Source organism: Plodia interpunctella, chromosome 6 (assembly GCF_027563975.2).
Source record: "Plodia interpunctella isolate USDA-ARS_2022_Savannah chromosome 6, ilPloInte3.2, whole genome shotgun sequence".
Taxonomy (NCBI): domain Eukaryota; kingdom Metazoa; phylum Arthropoda; class Insecta; order Lepidoptera; family Pyralidae; genus Plodia; species Plodia interpunctella.
In genome coordinates this window covers 9,007,442-9,029,862 of record NC_071299.1, presented here as the reverse complement: position 1 = coordinate 9,029,862, position 22,421 = coordinate 9,007,442, and the positions used below count along the sequence as shown (strand labels likewise).

The 22,421-nt window shown below is 34.3% G+C and overlaps 1 protein-coding gene across 1 annotated transcript; it reads left to right on the top strand.

The window, feature by feature from the left end:
- Ir40a (Ionotropic receptor 40a) lies at positions 1-21,938 on the top strand. The gene is made up of 15 exons (XM_053746890.1): positions 1-488; positions 1,063-1,156; positions 2,447-2,542; positions 3,234-3,370; positions 5,199-5,358; positions 5,657-5,763; positions 6,362-6,455; positions 6,934-7,092; positions 7,509-7,662; positions 10,042-10,274; positions 11,785-11,944; positions 14,037-14,133; positions 19,980-20,130; positions 20,493-20,586; positions 21,037-21,938. Exons 1-15 carry the CDS (start codon positions 295-297, stop codon positions 21,231-21,233), a joined length of 2,127 nt encoding a protein of 708 aa, XP_053602865.1. The 5' UTR covers positions 1-294; the 3' UTR covers positions 21,234-21,938.
- Positions 21,939-22,421: the final 483 nt, after the last annotated feature.

Here is a 22,421-nt window from a genome sequence, read left to right as displayed (position 1 = left end):
AAAGTAACGTAAATTCTTTTGGATATTTCTTTCCACAAATTCGATATTGACTCGATTTTATTCAAGACTCGATTCCACCAAATACTCGAATTTTGTTACGTAATAAATATGAGAAGAATTCTGAGTACAATCGCGTTTCGTGGTATTTAAAAATTAACAGAATACAGCATAAAATATCATTTAACTCAATTTTATATGAAGTAGCAATATTTTGTTTAGTAGTTTGTTTGTGCAAATTGTTGAAGTTTTAGTCAAATAAAATTTTGCATTTAATACGTAAATATTTCGTGGAAAATGTTGAAAATTGGAAATTTTTTAGTTTTATTTTGTTATTTAAAAACTGGCCAGTGCTTTTTCGATATTGAGGATATAATATCAGATACTATGACTAGATTGCCTGATGGTTTTACGTTGGCGTTGAAGGATATAGCCGAGGGTTTGCCTGCGAAAACTATAACTGTGGTTAGAGGAGAATCTACTAATATAAGGTAATCTGAATTTAAAGCTGTTTATAATTAACATTACGATTTTTTACGAACGTACAAGCACATACAAGTTAATTTATACACGAGTTGACAACCTCCGTAACGTAGGGCTATCACGCCAGTTCGATATCTGCAGGTCCTCGGTTCGATTCCCAGTGCGGGCAAATACACGTGATCACAAATATGTGTCTGCTTTGTGTGGGCCGTAGGCCGTCCATTGTTATTCATTAACAAAAATAATGTTTATAAATAAATAATAAATACAAGGAAAATACACGGATTGAGTTAGTTCTAAAACTCAAAACTAATGACATACTAAACTCAACTATACTATATTGTGAGTTTAGCATTTATGATAAACATCCAAGACCCTGGTCAATCTGAAATAGATTAAGTTATATCTTGACCTGACCGCGGGAATATAACCGTGTGTAGTATCCTATATGTCTGAGTCGTTTCTAATAATGCCATTCTCTTTCATATACGCGTTATGCCCGGTTTCTTCCTCAACCGCGTCGGAGACCAGGTTTACTCCTCGAAGTTAGTTACTCGAAAATATTTGTATTCTTTGTTTTAGATCAAGTGACATGTTCGAGCTGTTTTGCCTGTTAAGCGAACATAAGATTCAGGTAATTAACTTGGACATACATACGGAAGCAAATAAAAGCAAGGTTAGTAAACTTTTTACTATTTTTGCGTTACCAGTTTATTAGGGTACACAATAATTTTAAATGCTTGTATTTATAATTGACAAAAGGGAATTTCAACAACAGATTCTTTCAAATGTGTCAAAAGTAAATAAGGTTATTATTGATTCGGTACTATTGTTATTGCGACACCCAAATATGTTCCATACGTTCAAATTTGTCACTGGGCAATATGTCAATGTTATTCTTAATATTACTCACAAGCTGCAGGCTAATAAATCTACACTGTTACAATTTCCAACTGAAATCAAATTTCCCCCGAAAATTCGTCCTCCCGCCTCGTTATAAATTCATTAAAAGAACACATTCATCGTCCCACTTATAAAAATAATGACTACAATTTCTGTTCACACTTTTAATACACGACAATTTAATTGTTTTTTAGAGCAATGGCCGCCACTCGAACGTTTTAGCTCCACAATTCATGCTAATTACATACTTAATAAATTGAAATGTAGATTTTCAACAATTACACGGGTCAACTCTATTCTAAAACTGTTTGAGACACGTACTTGAATGTCAATTAATTGTTTGAGTCTCAACTGTCAATTATAAAATTCAATTAAGTACTAGCAATTAAATAAGACGACATAAGGTCATATTGCACACTAGCGGCCAGCCCCGGCTTCGCTCGGGTAAAACCATCATAAAAAACAGCCTATGTTACTCCTGAATTTTACGTCTCTGTGACAAAATTCATCAAAATCGGCTTAGTAGTTTTAAATTATATACTAAACGACAGGTATTAAATGTGTACATGCGTTTTTTATTTTCCAGACGTTAATTATAATTAAGTGAAAGTTTAAAAATTATAGTTTTGAGTTTATTAATTAAAACAAAAATATCTCTTTATAATATAGTACACAGCGTGACGCTTATGCTTTTTTGTGTGGAATTGTGATTGGCTGTGTAGACGCTTGCGCAATTCCATGTCGTTCTGTCAAGTATATCATCCTAAATTGACTAAAGAATTTTGAATTCCATTTCCAGCCCAGTCCATTTGAGATTCGCGTCTTGACGCCTACATCGATAATTCCAGTCTTGGAACGCACCTCTACATTACGGACCCGATTATCTGTTCATCATCGTCCAAATCAAAAGGGACCTTATGACGGCTGGCACTTAGGTCTTTATTGCCGTTGTTTCAATACAAAACATCGGCAATAATGGCGTAAGTACCGGGTACCATAAGGTCCCTTTTGAATTGAACGACTACATATATAATACATCATTTAAATCAAAAGTATTTTTCAGTACTATGGTTTCCTGAAAAAGGCCCTGGATATATCTGAAGAGAGAACAAGTCTCATTCTCTGCGAATCGCATGAGTGTGAAAATATACTAGTGGAGGCAAGCAAGCATTATATTTGTATTCTTTTATAAATTACTAGTTGCGCCCCGTGACTTCGCTCCCGTGGGAATTTCGGAATAAAAAATATACTATGTGTTATTCCAGGTTATATTCTACCCGTGTACTACAAACATACATACAATAGACACATATATCCTCACAAACTTTCGCATTCATAATATGAGTAGGTTCTTCTTCAACATTCTCATTGAACTAATTTTAAACTTCTTTACGACTTGCTTCTTTGGCTCCCGGCAACAACGTGGGCAGATAAAAAAAATCTCCAAAATTTACTTTGAGATAGGAGTCAGGGCTTATATAAAATTCAAACGGAGACCTCCGAGGGGTAGTGGGCGTCAACAATTATAATACGTCCTATTTTGTAATAAGGTTATGTATGTTTGTTTTCGGCTTTAAAAATATTAGCTGATGCGTCTCATTTTTCTGATTCCAAATCGGTGTATAAGTCATTTTCGTCAAAAACGTTAGATGCATCTTTGTTCCACATAACGGCAATATACAATAAAGACATTAATGCACCATAAAAATATAGAGAAGTATATAAAAGAACTAATTATTTATAGACATAGATAAGAGTAAGTTAGCCATTCAAACGACTGGTCTACATTTCTATCATAATATATATGATCGAAAAGCATTGTGTGAAGTGTCAATATTTCTTATACACAGTTAACGGATAACAATCTAATCCATCGAACGATCCTGTACATCTTCTTCTGGCCCAGGGGGTTCATCTCCGACAAATTTCTGAACACCATGAGAGAAGCTATGAGGGTAGCAGTCATTACCAACCCCAGGAAAAGCGTGTAAGAAACACACCACAAGAGACACTTTACGTTTCTTTATCATATTTTTGTATTTGTTTTTTCTGTGTTTTTGTTGTATCTAGAATGTGTGTGTGTTGTTCCTTTTTACAAATAAATTTTATATCTTTCTAAGTATATATTGTGGACACAAATCTATATTAAGGTCAATATGGTTTCTCCATAATTGTAACCACACTATACGAAATTATGTGCATTTATATTGTGCAATTCGGAAAATTTTGCTTCTCAAATGTGGCTTAGAAGCGCTGCACTTTGGAAGTCTGCAATAGACCTAGTATTAAATATTTTTCTACGACAACGAGTGATGTATATTATCCTTTGAATTGAACATGTCTTGAATTTCAATGATTTATTCTTTGTCAAGTTTTGTCGCTACATTTTTGACGAATGGATAAAATAGACGGATGTTAAAATAATAGACTATTCATCAGATAATCATATGGTAAATTAATGATCGGTAATCATGATAAATGCATTGGGCCATACCAATATTGCACTTATCATCAATCTCCTATTGCTTATTTGTAGATGTCACTTGTTAATGAATGCATTTCTATTCATCAATATTAACTTAAAGCTACGAAATTTAATGTAAATTGCATGTGCAAAGTGCAGCTACAAACAATATACAATTGTAAAATTGTAAAATTGTCAAAGTTATCATAACTAAGACTTGATCGTATAAAAAAACTAATTTCTAAAGTATGAAGGATTGACAGTTCTAAAAAAAATATTTGTGAATTGTCCATGTATACATAATACTTTCTAATAATACACTAACAATACACTCTAATAATACACTAACATAATACTTTCGTATTTGGAGTGGAATCTTCGAAATCAACATCGAAATTATAAATTCTTACAGAAATTTAAGGTAAGTATATTTTTTTAAATACGCCCCTGTCTATTCAGGACAGTGCTCTATGTAAAGTATAGTTATGATTATGACGTTCTTGTTCAACAAGTCAACAATTCGATTTTCAAAAAATCTTGTATTTTCAGAATTTTGTTTTGTGTTTCTTCTGTTTTGATTCGACAGGCCGGAAGGCAGAATATTGTTTTTTTTTTTAAAACGCGCCAGCATCGCCAGCTGATTGGGCAGCAAGCCGCCTAGGGGTATTTCTAAAAATTACATTTTGCCTCCAACGAAGCCCAATAAACCCGTACGAAGAATACAAAGGTCCGGACTATCACGTACTTTGTAATTCGATTGGCCCGAACGCCGATTGAGAGTTGGCCAAAACATATTTTATGAACGCCAAAGAAAATATACAATTTATCGTCTGAGAAATGGTTACGCTTTTTTCCGGGTTAATTCTGATAGGCATTGGTCTCGGCTTGATTGTTCTATTTCCGAAATATTTATATTACATTTTTCTACCCCCGACGCGAACAGTTTGGTGTTATAACTTCAACTAGTCTGTGTGTCGATATGTGCATCGTAGCTCCAAAACTGATGAATCGATTTGGAATAATTTTATGTTTGCTTGGAAAATGCTATGAATGCACAATTTGTTATTATGTCTATGATTTAGAATTTTTCATATTAATTTTGGATTCATTATAATTTTAATATAGAAATTATATGACACTAATTAGCGCGGGCAGGCCTTCTATAAGTCTTCTATTAGTTTATATTGAGTAAAATTAGTAAATTTCATACACTATTTCAACATTATTATTAGCCATTATTTAAATCGATTTAGGCGTCTCCGTTTTACTTCAACATAGGAGTAAATACATTTTATCGATCTTCAAATCAAACTCATCCCGCTTCACAACATTTGTCGCTGTGATTTTTCAGTTTCCGCGTATACTACAACCAAGCGACGCCAAACCGCCTCCATTACCTTTCTCTTGTCAACTGGTGGTCTGGTCGCCTGTACAAATCGCCTGTGCTGCCCCCTGCCTATAAGGTGTATGAGGATTTCAGGGGGAGAGTTTTTGATGTCCCTGTGTTACATGTAAGTTAATGAAGATAGGTACTCATTAGGTAGTATACGTAGTATTAATTATTTGTATTTGTAACAATATACATACAATCCAATACTGGCGAGTCTGAAACTGTTCTCCGACAATTGCTTCGTCTACGAACGTTTCGTTGACAGAATGTTTCGACATTGGGCGTTTCAACGACAGAACCCTTCATCTACCAACGATTCGCCGACAGAATAGAAGAGACTCTGAAATACTGGCACACAGAGGGAAGTAAAATTTTTCATAGATCGAACTGTCAGTGAGAAAAGTGTCGTTTTCCATCAGGCGCCTCCGTGGCACTTCGTGAAGTACAACAACGACTCGACTGTGAACGTCACTGGAGGTCGAGACGACAAATTACTAGCACTGCTTGCTAACAAACTCAACTTCAAGTAAGTGTTTAGTCTATTTATTTGTCTAACTTTATTACAAAAATTGTAATAGGCGAACTTATAAAATTTACAAATTTTGATCTCGTTCGACTGTGGGTTCTGTCGATTGACTGTTAGAAATAACCCATAAGTAATGTAAAGAAAGCGGCGAGAAGTGCAAAAAAATAAAGAAGCAATAATTTTTGTTTCTATCAGTAACATGTTCTAAAACGTAGACTTGTATAGTACCAGATTTTGTTATTTGCGGTATATTTATTAGTTTTTCGATTACGAGTCTGACTTGTTATTTTCGAATTTGCTACTTTTTAAACAATAAAGAACTAGGTCAAAATCGGTTTGTACAGCTACGATGCCTAGGACAGACACATGGATAAGTCAAACTTAACACTCGCTCAAGTTAGATAGGGAATTCAAAAATATAACATAACTGATGGTTTTGGCACTCAATATTAAATAATTATATTGTTAATATATTAAACGACTGGTATTAATCGCGCACACACCTTTTAGAAGATGTATATGCGCGTTAAATACCTGTCATTTATAGGTATATAATATTATATAAAATGTAAAAGTGAAATTATATTTTTTGTATCAGATATAAATATTACGATCCACCAGACCGGAGTCAGGGTTCAAGCATATCAGGCAACGGAACCTTCAAAGGTACCCTCGGATTGATTTGGAAACGTGTAAGTTTTACACTCATAACGTGCTTGTTAATTTCCAATCTACTTTTTGCATATCACAAGCGTATTATATTTGTTACAAAACTATCTTTGGAATGTCAAAAAGGTCTTGCAGTAGTAGGCAACTTCTACTGCATCTCCTCTTTCTAATTAATAGACCAACCATCAAGTATTTAATGAAAAATAATTATATTATATTACCCTAAGTACGAAATGAGAATGATTCAACATTTAACAAGTAATTTACGATTAAAATAAATACGTAAATAAATAACGTCTGTGCTTTAGTAAAGTGTCATTGTTCTTGTCATATAAAGCCATATTATTTTTACTCATCTAGTTAGTCAAATGTGTATATACTCTTAGAGATGGGTTTACGCACGGGCTGTTCTTATTATTATTTGAAATAACAATTGTTTATTTATTTAAAAACTATGTTAGCTCGAGCACAAACTATCTGTGTGTACTCTCAATTAATCAGAAGGCAGATTTCTTCGTGGGAGACGTGACAATGACGTGGGAGAGGTTGCAAGCTGTGGAGTTCTCATTCCTAACGCTAGCTGACTCTGGGGCATTCCTCACTCATGCACCCGCCAGGCTCAGCGAGACGCTTGCTATCATCAGGCCTTTCCGATGGGAGGTAACCACTCATCTTATTTGAAGCTAAAAAGTAGAAAGCGACAATGAAAAATGGAAATATGATACTTTAAATTTAGGTCCATTAACCATAAAAAATAATGCAAAACACGTAGCCTACATGCTCAATGAAAATAGCGACCTAGTCTGACTACAAAGGATGCCAATGACCGCTCGAAGTGGAGGAAAAATAGGTAAGGCCCTGGGCGAATACTCTTTACGGCTGAGGAAGTAAACGAGATAACGCTCATATGAGAGAAAGAGAGAGAAAAGCGACGTCAAATTGGTTTTTTTTGTAGGCATAGTCTGTTTTGGGTGTCACTACACCCACTGTAATTCGCATCCTATATCATATTCATAATAGAAAACACCAATACGTACAACTGTTAACAATAGACACCAGTTAATATTTTCCTTTAGGTCTGGCCCCTGGTGTGCGCAACAATCCTCGTCACAGGTCCTGCTCTATGGTTCGTCATCGCCGCTCCGTCTCTCTGGCAGCGACGCCGTCGGAACCAGCTGAATCTCCTCAACAACTGCTGTTGGTTCACCACTACCTTATTTTTGAGACAATGTGAGTTTTTTTGTGATGAAACTAATCCTATATATTCTGGAATAACACACCCTTACAGTCGTATTCGTCATGGTCATTGTCGTGGTCATTAAATAGAATGAAACACAGAAGGCTTGGCAATATTAATGGAGTGGTTAGCGATTGCCTCCTCCATTTCAAACACTAGGTGATAAATTATCAACCAGAGTGCAGGTTTCCTTATGATATTTTCCTTCACTGGAAGCAAATAATGAAATAAAAAACTACTAAACATAAGTCAGATTGGTTTACAACAAATCATGTAGCATCAGTAGGGTTCGAACCTGGGACCTTTCGTTCATAGGCGGATGGTCTTGCCCACTGGACCACGCTTCTGGACCACCATCGCTTCTAGAATAACACAGATTAACTTTATCCTATATTTCCCACAAGAACAAAGCCTCGGGTCCAGCTAGTCTTATAACAATCCTTAATTCCGTGAAATAATTCTAACAACTATTATTGCTATTATTTTCATTAAAAATTATGAGATCTAATGGAACGTCTTAATCTCAAAGGGCTTAGTCAATTTTATGACTTGTTTTCACAACTTCTTAATATTTACAGACTTCTTAATATTTACATTTTTGTTTTTATATTGATCTAAAATTAAAAAATACTATCGCATAATAAATTAACATGAAATTCTTTATTATCTATCCATAATATTCACAAACGAAAAATAATATAGCTGGAGAAAGAGACAGAGCATTTGCACAAAAAAAATACATATGAGGCATTTTCATTTTCAAATATTTCAACTTCTATATTAGCAAAGACAATAGTTTTCATAACAGTCTTAACACGTTATCCCAATAAGAAGTAGGATATAATCATAGTATAATCCACAATTCCAAACAAACATTACCGACGTCTTTCTACGAACTGAAGACACTTTCAAAACATCCACGCTCGGTGTTCTCAGCTTCTAATCCAGTATGGTATCCAAATACTGACTGAAATGCTCGCTTACTGCCGCTAGTGTGAAGCACCACAGATATTTAGATGAATGGACACAGCAATGAACTATAAACAATTTTTAGTATACGCATATGACGTCACGTCGCCGTCGAGCTAAACGTTGCTTTGCGAATTATAGACCCCCAACTGAGATACACTCTATGTATTAAAAAAACCTGCATCAAAATCCGTTGCGTAGTTTTAAAGATCTAAGCATACATAGGGACAGACGGACAGCGATAAGCTACTTTGTTGTATATAACGTACTTCACCTTACCTATTAGGGCGAAATGCGGGTTTGCATTTAACTTCTCACTATCGAATCGATTCGAAGTGAGACTCAGCGAACAAATCACATTGAGGTGTGGTTATCGTTGCGTCACAATGGCACACTGTGATTGATTAGCTGCGTCTCTCGAAATTTTCTAGACATCAGATAGCCCTAGTAATGACATATTTTTTAAGAAAAAACCGTTACTGTGGCATAACGGTTTACGTAATTATTTATTTTGTACCAATATTTAATCTCTATCTCTATCTCTCTCTCTCTCTTCTGAGCGTTATCCCGATTTCTTCTGCAGCTGTTGAGCATCGGAGCCTTGGGTTCGCTTTTCTACTTTAGCTTCTTACTGTTTGTATTGTATTGTTAATGATTGCTTAATATTTAAAGTTCTTCAACTTCTTCAGTAAATATGTAGTCAGAAAAATTCTAGAAAAATTTGACAATAACATGACTTTTATGCAAGCAGATAAATTAATATGCGGTATCTATCTAGTTTTTGTGTACGTGAATGTGCACGCTAGTCAGTTTGTTTAGATTCGAAATTCAGAATAGAGCTAAGTAAAGTTTCACGTTTATTATATACATATGTAGCAGAATCTAACAGGATATCATCATAATAGCTACAATATAACACAAGTGATTTCTATACTAATAGAACAAATTATAGTAATACAAGCTTTTGCTTTAAAGCGAAAGGTCCCAAGGTCGAATCGTGACACATTTTATACCAATCTGACTCATGTATAGTTCGTTCTCACGACCACCACTTGTTTCCGATAAAGGAAAACATCATGAGGAAACCTACACTCTGATTATCAACTTGTGTGTGAAATGGACAACGCAATAGCAAACTATTCCATTAGTTGTGCCATGAAAGTCGTTATTCCACGTAATGACCACGACTCTCAGCCATGAGGAATACGACTATAAAAGAGAAGAAGCGTTTGCCCGCGGCTTGGGCTGCTTGAATTACCCTTCTAAACAGTGAAATCTCACTCATTTTATTGCATATATTCTCCAGAACTCGCCTTTAGTTCAATTTAGCTCCATTTATGCTCATGGCATATACATTATTACTATTCTATTACTAGGTATTCTTATATTTTTTTATATTTTAGCTTCTACGAAAGAGCCATCGAAGACGCACAAGGCTCGCTTAGTCTCCGTCCTGGTTTCCCTCGGAGCTACGTACGTCATTGGAGACATGTACTCAGCTAACCTGACCAGCCTTCTAGCAAGGCCGGCGAGGGAACAGCCAATAGGAACTCTTCAAGCCTTGGAAGAAGCTATGAGGGACTATGGGTACGAGCTAGTGGTGGAGCGACATAGCTCTTCATTGACTATTTTGGAGGTGGGTCTCTCTCTCTCTCTCTCTCTGTCTCTATCTCATATCTGAGCATTTCCCATCCCTTTCATCATAAAGCGTCAGAACCTAGTTATCGGTTTCTTAGCTTTTCTCGTCCACTTAGCGCGGGTTTCGTACACTTAGGGTGGGTTGCACCGTCAACTTTGATGTTAGCCGTAACGTGCATAGAAAAACGCAAGATACGCAATTTTCTCTAAATGTCAACGCCGATTTTAATCGTGCAACTCACCCTTATCAGACCTATGGCACGGATATCATGAATGTAAACCACAAACCAGCACTACTTTAGTTTGCCCCTTTTGCCTGGACCAGACAGAAGCGGCATAACATTCAGACATTTGTTTCCTTCATTTACCTACTAATTAGACAAATCTTTGAAACAAGTAATATAGTCAACGACATAAAAATATGAAATTGCGAATCGAAGATTATGTAAAGCTGTATCAGACTTGTAGTATAAGTAGCGGTTTAAGCTTGTATCGGTGTTGGATCTCGCTAGAACTCGGATTAAACCAATTACGATAATCTTGTTCCACATCGCGCTGCCACAGAATAAATACTATCGTACAGAAATTTTATTGCTGTGTTAATTAATTCTGCTAATCGGCTTATTATGAATATTGAAGTAAAAGATAAGAAGAAATAAACTTATCCTATGGTAACTTATCGTAGAGAAAGTAGGCTCTCGAATAAAAGGCATACGAAATCGAATCTCATCACGTGGCACATTCTTGAGACACCGCTCACACAATTAGCGTCGCATATTGTTTAAACCTATGTAAATATCCGCGTACCAAATAGTTTGTTATGCTGGAAATATGCTAGTAGCTGGCACGTGTGACGTGCTAGATGGCGGACTTAAGCATACCGCAGCTACTTACATGTGTAAACAGTCATACGTACCGGTATCTGACATGCAACTGTACTGTGCAAGCTACCTATGTGTATTTTCGCTCTTATTTCAAAGAACATAAGTTTTTCGTTAATGGTAATGGTCTTCAGTATCTTAGTGATAATAGTGATAGAATTTTGTATATGTACTGTACAGTCCCCTTGTGGGGTTTTATTGTACCAAAACTTGGAAGTAACGACGCGCCGCTCTGCGACACCGAACTATTTTTAGCTGGATCATGTTAAGTATGAGTTAATCTCCATCTGCTCTCAGCATTAATTAAAATGATTTATGATGAAAATTAAATTGTTACAAAATCATGCATGGTGGATGGGGAGGACGGCATAGGATAAAATAAAATCGATTTTAATGTTACAAATGTGACAGTGTGCTCAGTTGTTTCTACTTCTCTCACGTAAAAATAGCATTATAGGAGCATTATTGGATGAGTTTTGATGAGATATATTAGTGATAGTAAGTGAGATAGTTAAGCATATCAAAATAAATTTTACTTAAAATATATCTACTTGATAAAATTACGCTAGATTGATCTATTTAAAACAGGTGTTAGTACAACATTCATGACATATTTTGACATTTTAGAATGGGACAGGCGTATACGGGCGTCTCGCTAAACTAATGCGGCGACAACGCGTCCAGCGCGTGCGCAGCGTGGAAGTAGGGGTCCGTCTGGTGCTGTCCCGCCGACGCGTCGCCATCTTGGGAGGCAGGGAGACTCTGTATTATGACACTGAGAGGTTTGGTATGTTAAACTTACATTTATTTGTAAAGATATAATTATTTACCTAGTTAAAAAGCATACAATTGAGAATAGCAATATTGGTTTGATGGGCTCTTACGAGACGGTTGCATTTTGCCATATCTTCCTATAGCAATTATTTATTTCTCTTATCAGTACTTTCCAGGCTTCATCGACAGCCACGTAGCGTTGGAGCTCAATGTCCACTTTCCCACTTCTCACAAACTTCAAGTTAAAGCAACAATAGATTATTTTCTGAAAACTGCCCATAATTATAACAAACAATCCTATTAATATTATAAATGCGAAAGTTTGTGAGTATGTATGTGTGTATGTTTATACTTTCACGCAAAATCTACTCGAAGATTGTTATGAAATTTGGTACACGGGTAGAATATAACCTGGAATAACACGTCCCTATGTGTTATTATGTATGTGTATTATTCCAGGTACTTTTTACACAAAAATTCCCACGGGAGTGAAGCCCTAATCTCGTAATAATGTTTGTATCTAATGGGGTAGTTTGCATCAAATATGTAGTCAAAATCTTACATCACTATATGGCTATTATGATGGCAAGTATTGACAACTTAAAACACCCATTTTGAAATGAATAATCTTATTGCAAAAGCATTTTGTCTGTCTCTCTCTCAGGAAACCAACCAAAATTTCCAAATTGTCTACTCAAGAATTCTTTTATCTATGGTTGTTATATTCTTGTCATAATCCTAAATCTAATCTTGCCCTATAGATTGACCTTTTCAAACTTTGACCTTTCATTAAAACGATCATTTATTCACTTCGCACTAGTAATAGTTCAGTTCACGTATTAAACGTAGCCTTTGACCTTTCAAAGCTAATTTGTTGGACCTTTTCAGAAATATCGTCCAATATGGGGCGTAATAGAAAGATGGCCTAAGCTTTGGCTGGACTTAAAAGCTCATTTTTCAAGCGACCGAGTGCAAAGAACGTGCAGGACGTAGTAATATAATATACTTCCCGGGTTTAATATAAAATATTATATATTGAGTAATTTTTATTTACATTGAAAGAAAATGCAATTGACTCTTGCTTAACTAAAATGAAGCCTGAAGTAACAAATTAAAAATAGGTTGTTTGAAGCGGTGGTAGTGTAATGGTTAAGACGCCCGCCTGTGGATCGAAAGGTCTCAGGTTCGTCTCCTATTCATGTCATATGATTTTGTATACCAATCTGACTTATACATAGTATTTTTCATAGACCACCCACTTGCTTTCGGTGAAGGAAAACATCGTGAGGAAACCTGCACACTGGTGGACAGTTTAGTTCACTAGTGTGTATGCGACTACCTGCCCCTAGATGGCGTTAAGTAGTCCTAAAGTCATGTCAGATGCCTTTAGGCGACTTTAATGAAATCTAACACTAGTGTTGGCAATATAACACACTCGATATGATGATGATCATAATCCATGGAACGTCAACGCATGGATTGCATTGTCATAATAATGGCCGATGGTGAAGTGGCATCAGTAACGTGGTACGCCTTATCCTCCCGTGGATATCGTACAAGGCGATTAAAAGACACATATCTTTGACAGCTGATATGGAACAATGAGTATTCCCAAGGAAGATTGACGCCAGATGATTGTAAAATATAGCCAAGTTTTCAACATGTTTAGTTTTATTTCTAAGTACAAGCTTTTAAAATTTAGTTTCAACTGTCCCTATGTCTGTCTATAATAAAATCTTGCAAGTTAGATTTATCCTACTTCCCTAGTTGAAATTTTCCACGTCGCTTCAGTTTCCATGACAAAGCATCATTATGATAAGCATGACCCAATGGTGCACCCAGGATCGGCTCCCAACGAGGGAACTCCTCAACGGATTACAGCACGGACATGTGCTTTTTGTCGGACATTAAATGCCACAAGATCTCTCTGACAACAATAAAAGCTTGTGGCAAATATAACATTTTTGTAAAAAAAACTTGTTTACGCTGAACCCGGTTCTTCGCGGGACGTCACAGCTCCGAATGAAAACGGGAACATGCGAACACAAGAGAGTATACTGGCATTAGGTAGTAGAAAAGACGTAAATTCTAATCCTTCCTTTCAGGATCCCACAATTTCCACTTGAGCGAGAAGCTATACACTCGGTACTCCGCGATAGCTCTGCAGATCGGCTGCCCTTATCTTGAAACCTTCAATAACGTGTGAGTGAATGTACATGTACAGTCAACGGTACATCAACCTATACTTTCATTGCAAACTCACCCTCAATTACCGTGGCAAGTTTCCATGCAGGTAACTACAGAAAGAAAGAAAGAAAGAAAGAAAGAAAGAAAACATTTATTTGCCAAAAACATGAGTACAAATAGTCAAAATGAATTAGACCTACACGTTTTACCGAATATAGGTATGCAAATATAATTAAATAAAGAGGAGCATGCTATCCACTACAAATCCAAAACAAACTATAATGAACTATAATGTACTATACTAGCCCTAAATTCTATCCGAGTCTATCATTAAAGAAATCATTTAAAGTATAATAACATTTATCAGTTAATAAAGACTTGAGGTGCTTTTTAAATAGATTTAAATTTAAGCTTTTATATTGATTTGGAATTTTGTTGTAAATTTTCGGTGCCATACATACTATGCTATTACCGAGTAAAGCAGTTTTTGATGGGTGCATGCATAATCGATAGATATCTCGATGATTCCTCAATACAACATCAGCTAGACGAGGGAATAAATGAGCATTGGTTTTCACAAATGTTGCTACCTCAAGTATGTAAAGTGACGGAAGTGTAAGAATTTTGTGTTCTTTAAAAAACGGCTGACAACTATCAGTGCTTTGGAGTCTAAACATTGCGCGAATACAGCGTTTTTGCATTTTAAAAGCTATATCCTTATCCGTCGAATTGCCCCAAAAAATTATTCCATATCTAAGTATTGATTCCACTAAACCATGATAAGCTGTAAGAAGCGCTTTTATGTTTAATTCATTTGAGAGTTTAAATAGTACAAACGCCGAACTACTAAGTCTTTTACTAAGACCATCTATATGGGGTTTCCAGTTTAATTTAGAATCTATAGTTAGCCCTAGAAATTTTGTTGAATCAACTTCTTTCAACACATGGCCTTGATATTCTATTTTATAATTTTCCGTATCAAGCGGTCTTTGACTAAAATGCATTATATTGGTTTTGTCAAGATTTATCTTTAAATTATTATTATCAAGCCATTCAATTATGCATGTTAAAGTTGCATTAATATCTAATTGATAAATATTTACATCATTACATTTTATTGTTACCGTGCTATCGTCCGCAAATAAAGTCATATTATGTTTGGTAGTGTTTGGAAGATCGTTAATATATATTATGAAAAGAAGGGGCCCAAGCACACTACCTTGTGGAACACCATATAATACAGAACGTTCAGTTGATAAGTAATGTTGTTCCGATTGTGTTTTAGGATTGAATTTTGAAATTTCTGTTAACTGTTTACGATTAGATAAATATGATTTTATTAAATTTAACACATTACCCCTAATTCCGTACGCTTCTAACTTGTGTAATAGTATGTCATGTTGAACATAGTCAAAAGCTTGTGTCATATCACAATATATAGAGCATATGGGTTTTCTGATGTTAACTTCAGTTAATACAATTTTCAAAAAATCATAGATGGCCATATTTATATTTTTATTACGACGAAACCCCTTTTGTTCATTACACAAAATTTTTTTATCTTCAAAATAGACGTTTAATTGGTTGGAAAAATGTTTTTCATAAACCTTTGAAAATATAGAATTTAAAGCTATAGGTCGATAATATTGCATTAGTTCTTTGTTATTTTTTTTAATAAAGGTTTAATTATGGTAGTTTTTAAGTCTTGAGGGAAAACACCAGCTTCTATACTAAGGTTTATTAAGTGACTAACATGATGACATATATGTTCATTTACAGCTTTGAGTATTTTGGTTGAAACACCATCATACCCAACACTATCCGTATTTTTAAGTTCTTTTATAATTTTATAAACTTCCTCTGGTGAGCATGGTGCCATAAACATTGAATGTTGTCTATGGGTAATAGCAGATATGGTATTGGCTCGACTTCTTTTTTCTGGTTTGATTTTGTCAATGAAATAATTATTAAATGAATTAGCTATTTCCTCTGGATTTGTTATATAGTGATTATCAACTTTAATTCGACTTATTGTTTCTTTTGGTATGTTTAGTCTAGCTTGATTTATAATTTGCCATGTGGTTTTTGATTTGTTCTCGGACGTCATTATCTTATAATTATTTTGACTTAATTTTGTCAATTTAATAATTTTTTTAAACTGTTTCGTGTATCTTTTGTAATTTATTTTATTATTAAGAGTAGGCTTTGTTCTAAACTTCCACAAAAGACTTCTTTTCTTTTTACTACAATTTCTTAATCCTTTGGAAATCCAAGATTGTTTTCTATAGACATTGACTATAATCCGTTTTTTAGGAAAACATAAATCATAAAATAATATAAAAACTTCTGCAAAACTGTGATACGCAATATTGGGGTCCACCGTATTATATATTTCCGAAAAACTTAAGCGTTTTATGCAGTCTATAAATTTATTAATATTTTCGACACTGTAATCTCGCACTGTTCTACGCCAAAACTTAAATCTTACAGTTTTTATAATAGGCAATTTAATAAGCTGAGCTGTGTGATCTGACAGACCGAAATCTAACACTTCCGTTATACAATTCTTTTTGAAATTATGAGCAAAATTATCAATACATGTCTGGCTTACTGGTCTAGTGACTTGTTTCAATGCTAATTTTAAATCATAACTATTTAATATACATTCAAATTCATTTTTTTCCTTAGTATTTTTCAGATTATCAATATTAAAGTCACCAGCAATTATTAATTGTTTTTGACTACATTTCGATATACCGTTTAAGACTTGTTCCAACTTTTGGAAAAAATCATATATATTTTTATAATCTGGCACCCTATATACACAAAGAATATTAAGTTTATAATCAATTAACTCAACCGCACAACACTCGAATGTACTAGGAACACAATATTTTTTAACATTTATTTCTCTCCACTTATGCTCTTTCTTCACTAAAATACACGCTCCTCCTCGTTTGGAATTATTTCTACCATAACAAGCAGCTAAATTATAATTATGTAAGTTTAGGAAGGTCTCGTATCCAGTCTCCATGAAATGTTCAGTTATGCAAATGATGTCTACGTCTATTTTCTTATCAATGAGTTCTTGTAAAATAATGCAAAGCTCATCAGATTTATTTAATAACCCTGCAATGTTTTGATGTAAAATGTACAAAGCCTTAGTCTCGAAAAAATGAAGAATCCTCTTCTGGAGTATTATTTTCTAGTTGATTATTATTGTAATCTATATCTTTAATAAGATTTTTAATATCATTAAATATTATGCGCATTCCATTATTAGTTACAATTCCTGTTCGTAACAGGAATGTTGAATAATCGTAACCTATATTTTTATTTGAATCTAATATATAAGCATATCCATGACTATGTACATCCAGATATAATAGGTTATTAAAATTTTCAACTCTCCAATTAAACATATTATTTATTTGACTATATTTGTATGTGGGAAGACAAATAATGATGTTGGTATGTGTCAATTGTTGTAACATATCTCGAATGTAATATATGATATTAAAATAATTTTTAGTACTTTTAAAATCTTCATCTCCGATCATAATAATACAGTAGTCATTCTTATTAAAATGTGTCAATTTCGATTTGATGTCTTTTAGTAATAATTTAGTGTTGCCATTTGTAGTAAGGTAATGACATATGTTATATGTTTTTAAGGTTTCTCTAGCAATTGAAAATATTTTATTCTGTTTGTTGCTGCTTAATATACATATTTTGTTTCTATTTTCCATTTTTTTTATTTTCGTGTTACTACTTTTGGAGCTTGTTTCACATTGATTTTTTGAGGATTCTGTTAATTCTATGTCACTTGAAATTTTTTGTGACTCTAATTCATCTGAAACTGTTTGAGTTTTATTTTTACGTTTTTTGTTTTTCTTTTTCGGCGATGTTTTACGCAAAGTAACAGGACTACTAGCATTGCTATTATTGGCATCACATAAATTTTGTAACTCTTTGTTAGCACGTTTTAATTTACTATTTTCTTGATATAGCCTACATAATTCCTGTTGCGCACATTGTAATTCTGACTGAACAGTGGCCAAACGTTCCTTTAACTGTTTCATTTCATCTCCTTCCTCAACTGATATGCTTGGTAAGGTATTACTTGAATTATTATCTATTTCTAAGTTTGACACGAATATATCATCAGTTTGACACTCTGAGTCAGATTTCCTGCGACGAAACGAGTCTAAGAAGTTCATTTCAAATAAAATTGTTAAATTTATATATATAAAAACAGAGTTAATTTATGAAATAGGTAGGCTTTAACCACAAAATCTATTCTTATAACTATAGATAATTGATTAATATTATGAATATTAGTGTTATTCTAACTATGCCAATTGATGGCGACCTTAGTCCAGAAATAAATAAAATATGATAATGAATATGTTTGTTATAACTTTAGATCCTTTACTTTCAATTTTAATACAAAGTAAATTCTAGTAAACTGCATCAAAAATATATGTAAGTATTATTTCGTTCAATTGTGTACCAATATAACAGTTTCTGTTTTTTAGATGTGTGGGTAGAAAAAATATAAAATTGCAAATCCGTGATTGAACAATGAACTCCAATCGTATTTCTATGTGTGCTATAGGCTATAATATTCAATAATTTATATGTAATATGGATGGATCTGACCTTATCTCGATGCTTTATCAAACCAAATCCAGTGATTACTTCTCCGTACAGCCGTGGCGTCGTCAGCAGCAATGACGAATTTACGCGCGTCTTGTTTAACACAATTTTTGTTCTATTTATTTTATACACCTAAGTCACAATAACACTTATTTACAGTCTCAGACAGTTAAATTTCAAGATAATTGTACGTTTAAAAAGTCCAGTTCTTTGTGAATAATTAACAGTTAGCAAAATTTTGAAGGGAAATGTCACTGTGAACGTTAAAATTTTGTTATTGAAAATAAGCACTTTAACACTACACTTAGATACCAAATTTTATGTTTTAATGATATTATAGAATATCTGAACAATATTAAACAACTTATTGCTATTATTTGCACGATTTTATATTTTTAATAAATTAAAGAACACAGAGACGATGTTAACAGTGGCTCAGCTGTCAAGCGATCCAAACATACATTTGCGGATGACTGTACTTTGTTTCTTTTATGACTTGTGATTTGTTTATTAGATATTGTTCTGTATGTCTGCTGGATGCAATTTTATAAGTAAATAAAAACACTTTATTGCACCAATAACAAGATAAAAGATACAAATTTGGATAAGAAAACTAGAAAAATGTACAGAAGACGGCCTTATGTACGCTAGTACAATCTATTCCATTATACTCGTATTACATTATCTTCTATTAAAATATGTGTTAACAAAAAATCTCGCAAATAAGTGAAAGTCAGAATTGAAATGTTTTGAAGTGTCCCTTGGGCAACCTAACCATAGGGCGAGACATTTGTAAACAATGGATTTTTAATAAAATATGTGAAATGTGTGTTTAGATGTTGTAACATAGAAATAATATGATAAAAATGCAATCAATTGAGAAATATAACACCACGTTTTTTTGGAAGTTTCATTACTTTAATTCCTTTTTACGGTAGAAAATTTAAGAACGCGGCAAGACAGCTGCTATTTATTCCCTCGCGCGGTCGACTTGATCTAGCTAGGAATCCGAGTCCATGTAGTTTTATTACCCGTGCTTATGACGCGTGCGTTTTGCTTTCGTTTTAGCGAAGGGGTAAGCCTAGCTATGGCCTCCCCATTCCAGCAATACTTAATGGAAAGTGATGATGATGATACTCAGAACTGTAGCTATACTACAACTATGTTTCGTCGCTTTCGGTCTTATGTAACTTATATTTTAGGGTAATGACACTATTCGAAGCTGGCATCCTTGCAAAAATGACAACCGACGAGTACAAGAACCTTCCAGAACAATCGAGAAGGTCGGAGCCTGTGACAGAGAGTGACAGAGAAAACAGCGAGATTTCCGGAGACTCACCAACGGCCTCACAAGTACTAAATATGCATTTTTTTAGCCTTTTTAGGTATACCACTATTGCATTTTACATTTGAAAATACCACCTATGATGTGATGGAGTCTTGAATTTGTATTCCAACTTTTCTTCTGTATAATACATTGTACTTACTGATCAAGAACTACAGTAATAAAAACTAATGTACTATCATGTAAAGTTACATTTACTCCAAGCGAGAGAATGCTCAATGCTCAATGCGTTTCCTCAAAAACGGCTTCTGGCTGCAAAACCAATGGCTAACCACAGGCTGTGGCCGGCCCAGGCCAGCCATTGGTTGGACATCTAGCACGGGTAAAGCACAATCAATCACTTGGTGTTAATTGGACGCTATAATTTCAGACTCAAACAGAATCAACGAAGGGTTTGGAGCCTGTGTCCTTGGTCATGTTGAGGGGAGCATTCTGTCTGCTTGGCATCGGGTACCTCGTGGCAGGTCAGGTTTATACGCAGATTGATGTGGTTTTTTCTTGCACTTATATACATATAATATGACTATATATTTCCTCTTTACGATCCATTTATCTGTCTCAGCAATTATTCATTTACATCAATTTTGACCTATACTTTTATTGTCGTAAGGAAGATATTGTTACAGTCATCACTAGTTGGGACATGATCAGGAGCACCCAGGACAATTATAATATGCAAAGCCATGCTTATCATCGTATCGTCGTTGTTGAAATTGGGAACTCGCAACGTGAAATATTTCAACTTTGTAGGCGGATATGAATAAAATTTTATTTTTAATATACAATTACAGACAGACAGATAGATGAGACATGTGTGAAATAGTATAAACCAATTGATCCTGCATAAACTGACGCTAAGCTAAGAAACATATAAAGTTAGTTTTTTGTTTTTTTTTTTATTTTTCATTTTTCAGCTTTAGCCCTGGTTGTGGAGATACAAGTGTACCGACGAAGCAAGTTGCGGACACAGAAGCTAGAACCAGTTGGAAGGAAGGTGTCTACAATCAGCGCTCTAGGGGAAGTGAGGAAACGAGTGAGGGGGACATTTAGGAAGATGGTTCGATCTGTTTATGATTATATCGATAGGGCATTAGGTCCTGCTGCCCACTAATATTTTTGGCACACATTATATATTAACCATGGTCTCAGTGTTGGGCAAAATACTTGTTGGCTTCTGTCTCTTTCTTCCATGACGCTCGGTCCAGTGCTATATCGCACCATCCTTTGTTGAACTTATTCAGTTCGTCACTCCAGCGCATCTATGGATGGCCCGCGCCTATTTCCAAAAAATATTTGCGCTGAAAATTGGCATTTTTGTACTCTCACTAGAGCAAAAATATCCTAGATTCAAAGTATTAATTAACCAATATGCCCTAAAGCACACGAATGTTTCATAAGGATGTGCGGTTTTTCTGTAAGTTTGTGTATAACAGTTTAATTAACAATTTATCTATGTAGTACACTCAATATATCTTGCATACCAGCAACAATTTTGATTAGATTTTTTTCAGCCAACTTAAGTAGAAAAATATATATTCTGTTTTCACAATAAAGCTTTTCTCACTATCACAGTGTAACTAAAATCTAAGAAATTCTTTAACACATTCAGTATGAAAGCATTTCTTGTACGTTTTAGAAATATATCCACTTGTAAATATGATTTTCCTGAAATAGGATTAGACCCTAAGCTTATACAACCGCCCATGCATTGACTCTGAACTGCTTTCTACGTATTTATATCTGTGTGATTTGTCCTATAATATTTATTTATTAATATTTTATATATATATTCAGTAATATCATATTTATTTTTATTAAATTTTGTCTATTATTATTTCTAGTTGTAGTTATAATTAAATTAAAAGATTTTTGGAACTGTTATTGTGGTAAATTAATACGCTGAAGTATTATAATGAATTTCGTAATTACATACAATAAACAATATGTAATTTCAAATTAATATTCGCCACAACGTGCGTCGCTACGGCGTCATTCGACATGGTGGGTATCGCTTCATTAAGTTTTCGCTCCAATGTACGTAACGCTGAAATATTTACGCCACAATGTGCATCGCTTCGATGTCATTCGACACCAAGTGTCACCAAAAACATATTTTTCAAGATGTATATACTTAAATATATTTAAAAAATACTATTTAAGTAACGATGTTGCCTGGCCTCACCGCCTGTAGTAACTATGTTATCGATGTAATTAGTAGTAATTAGTATTAGTATGTTATCGATGTATTAGTAGGATCACTATGGTAGTTTTACATACAACCTATGAAAAGTTTTTTTTT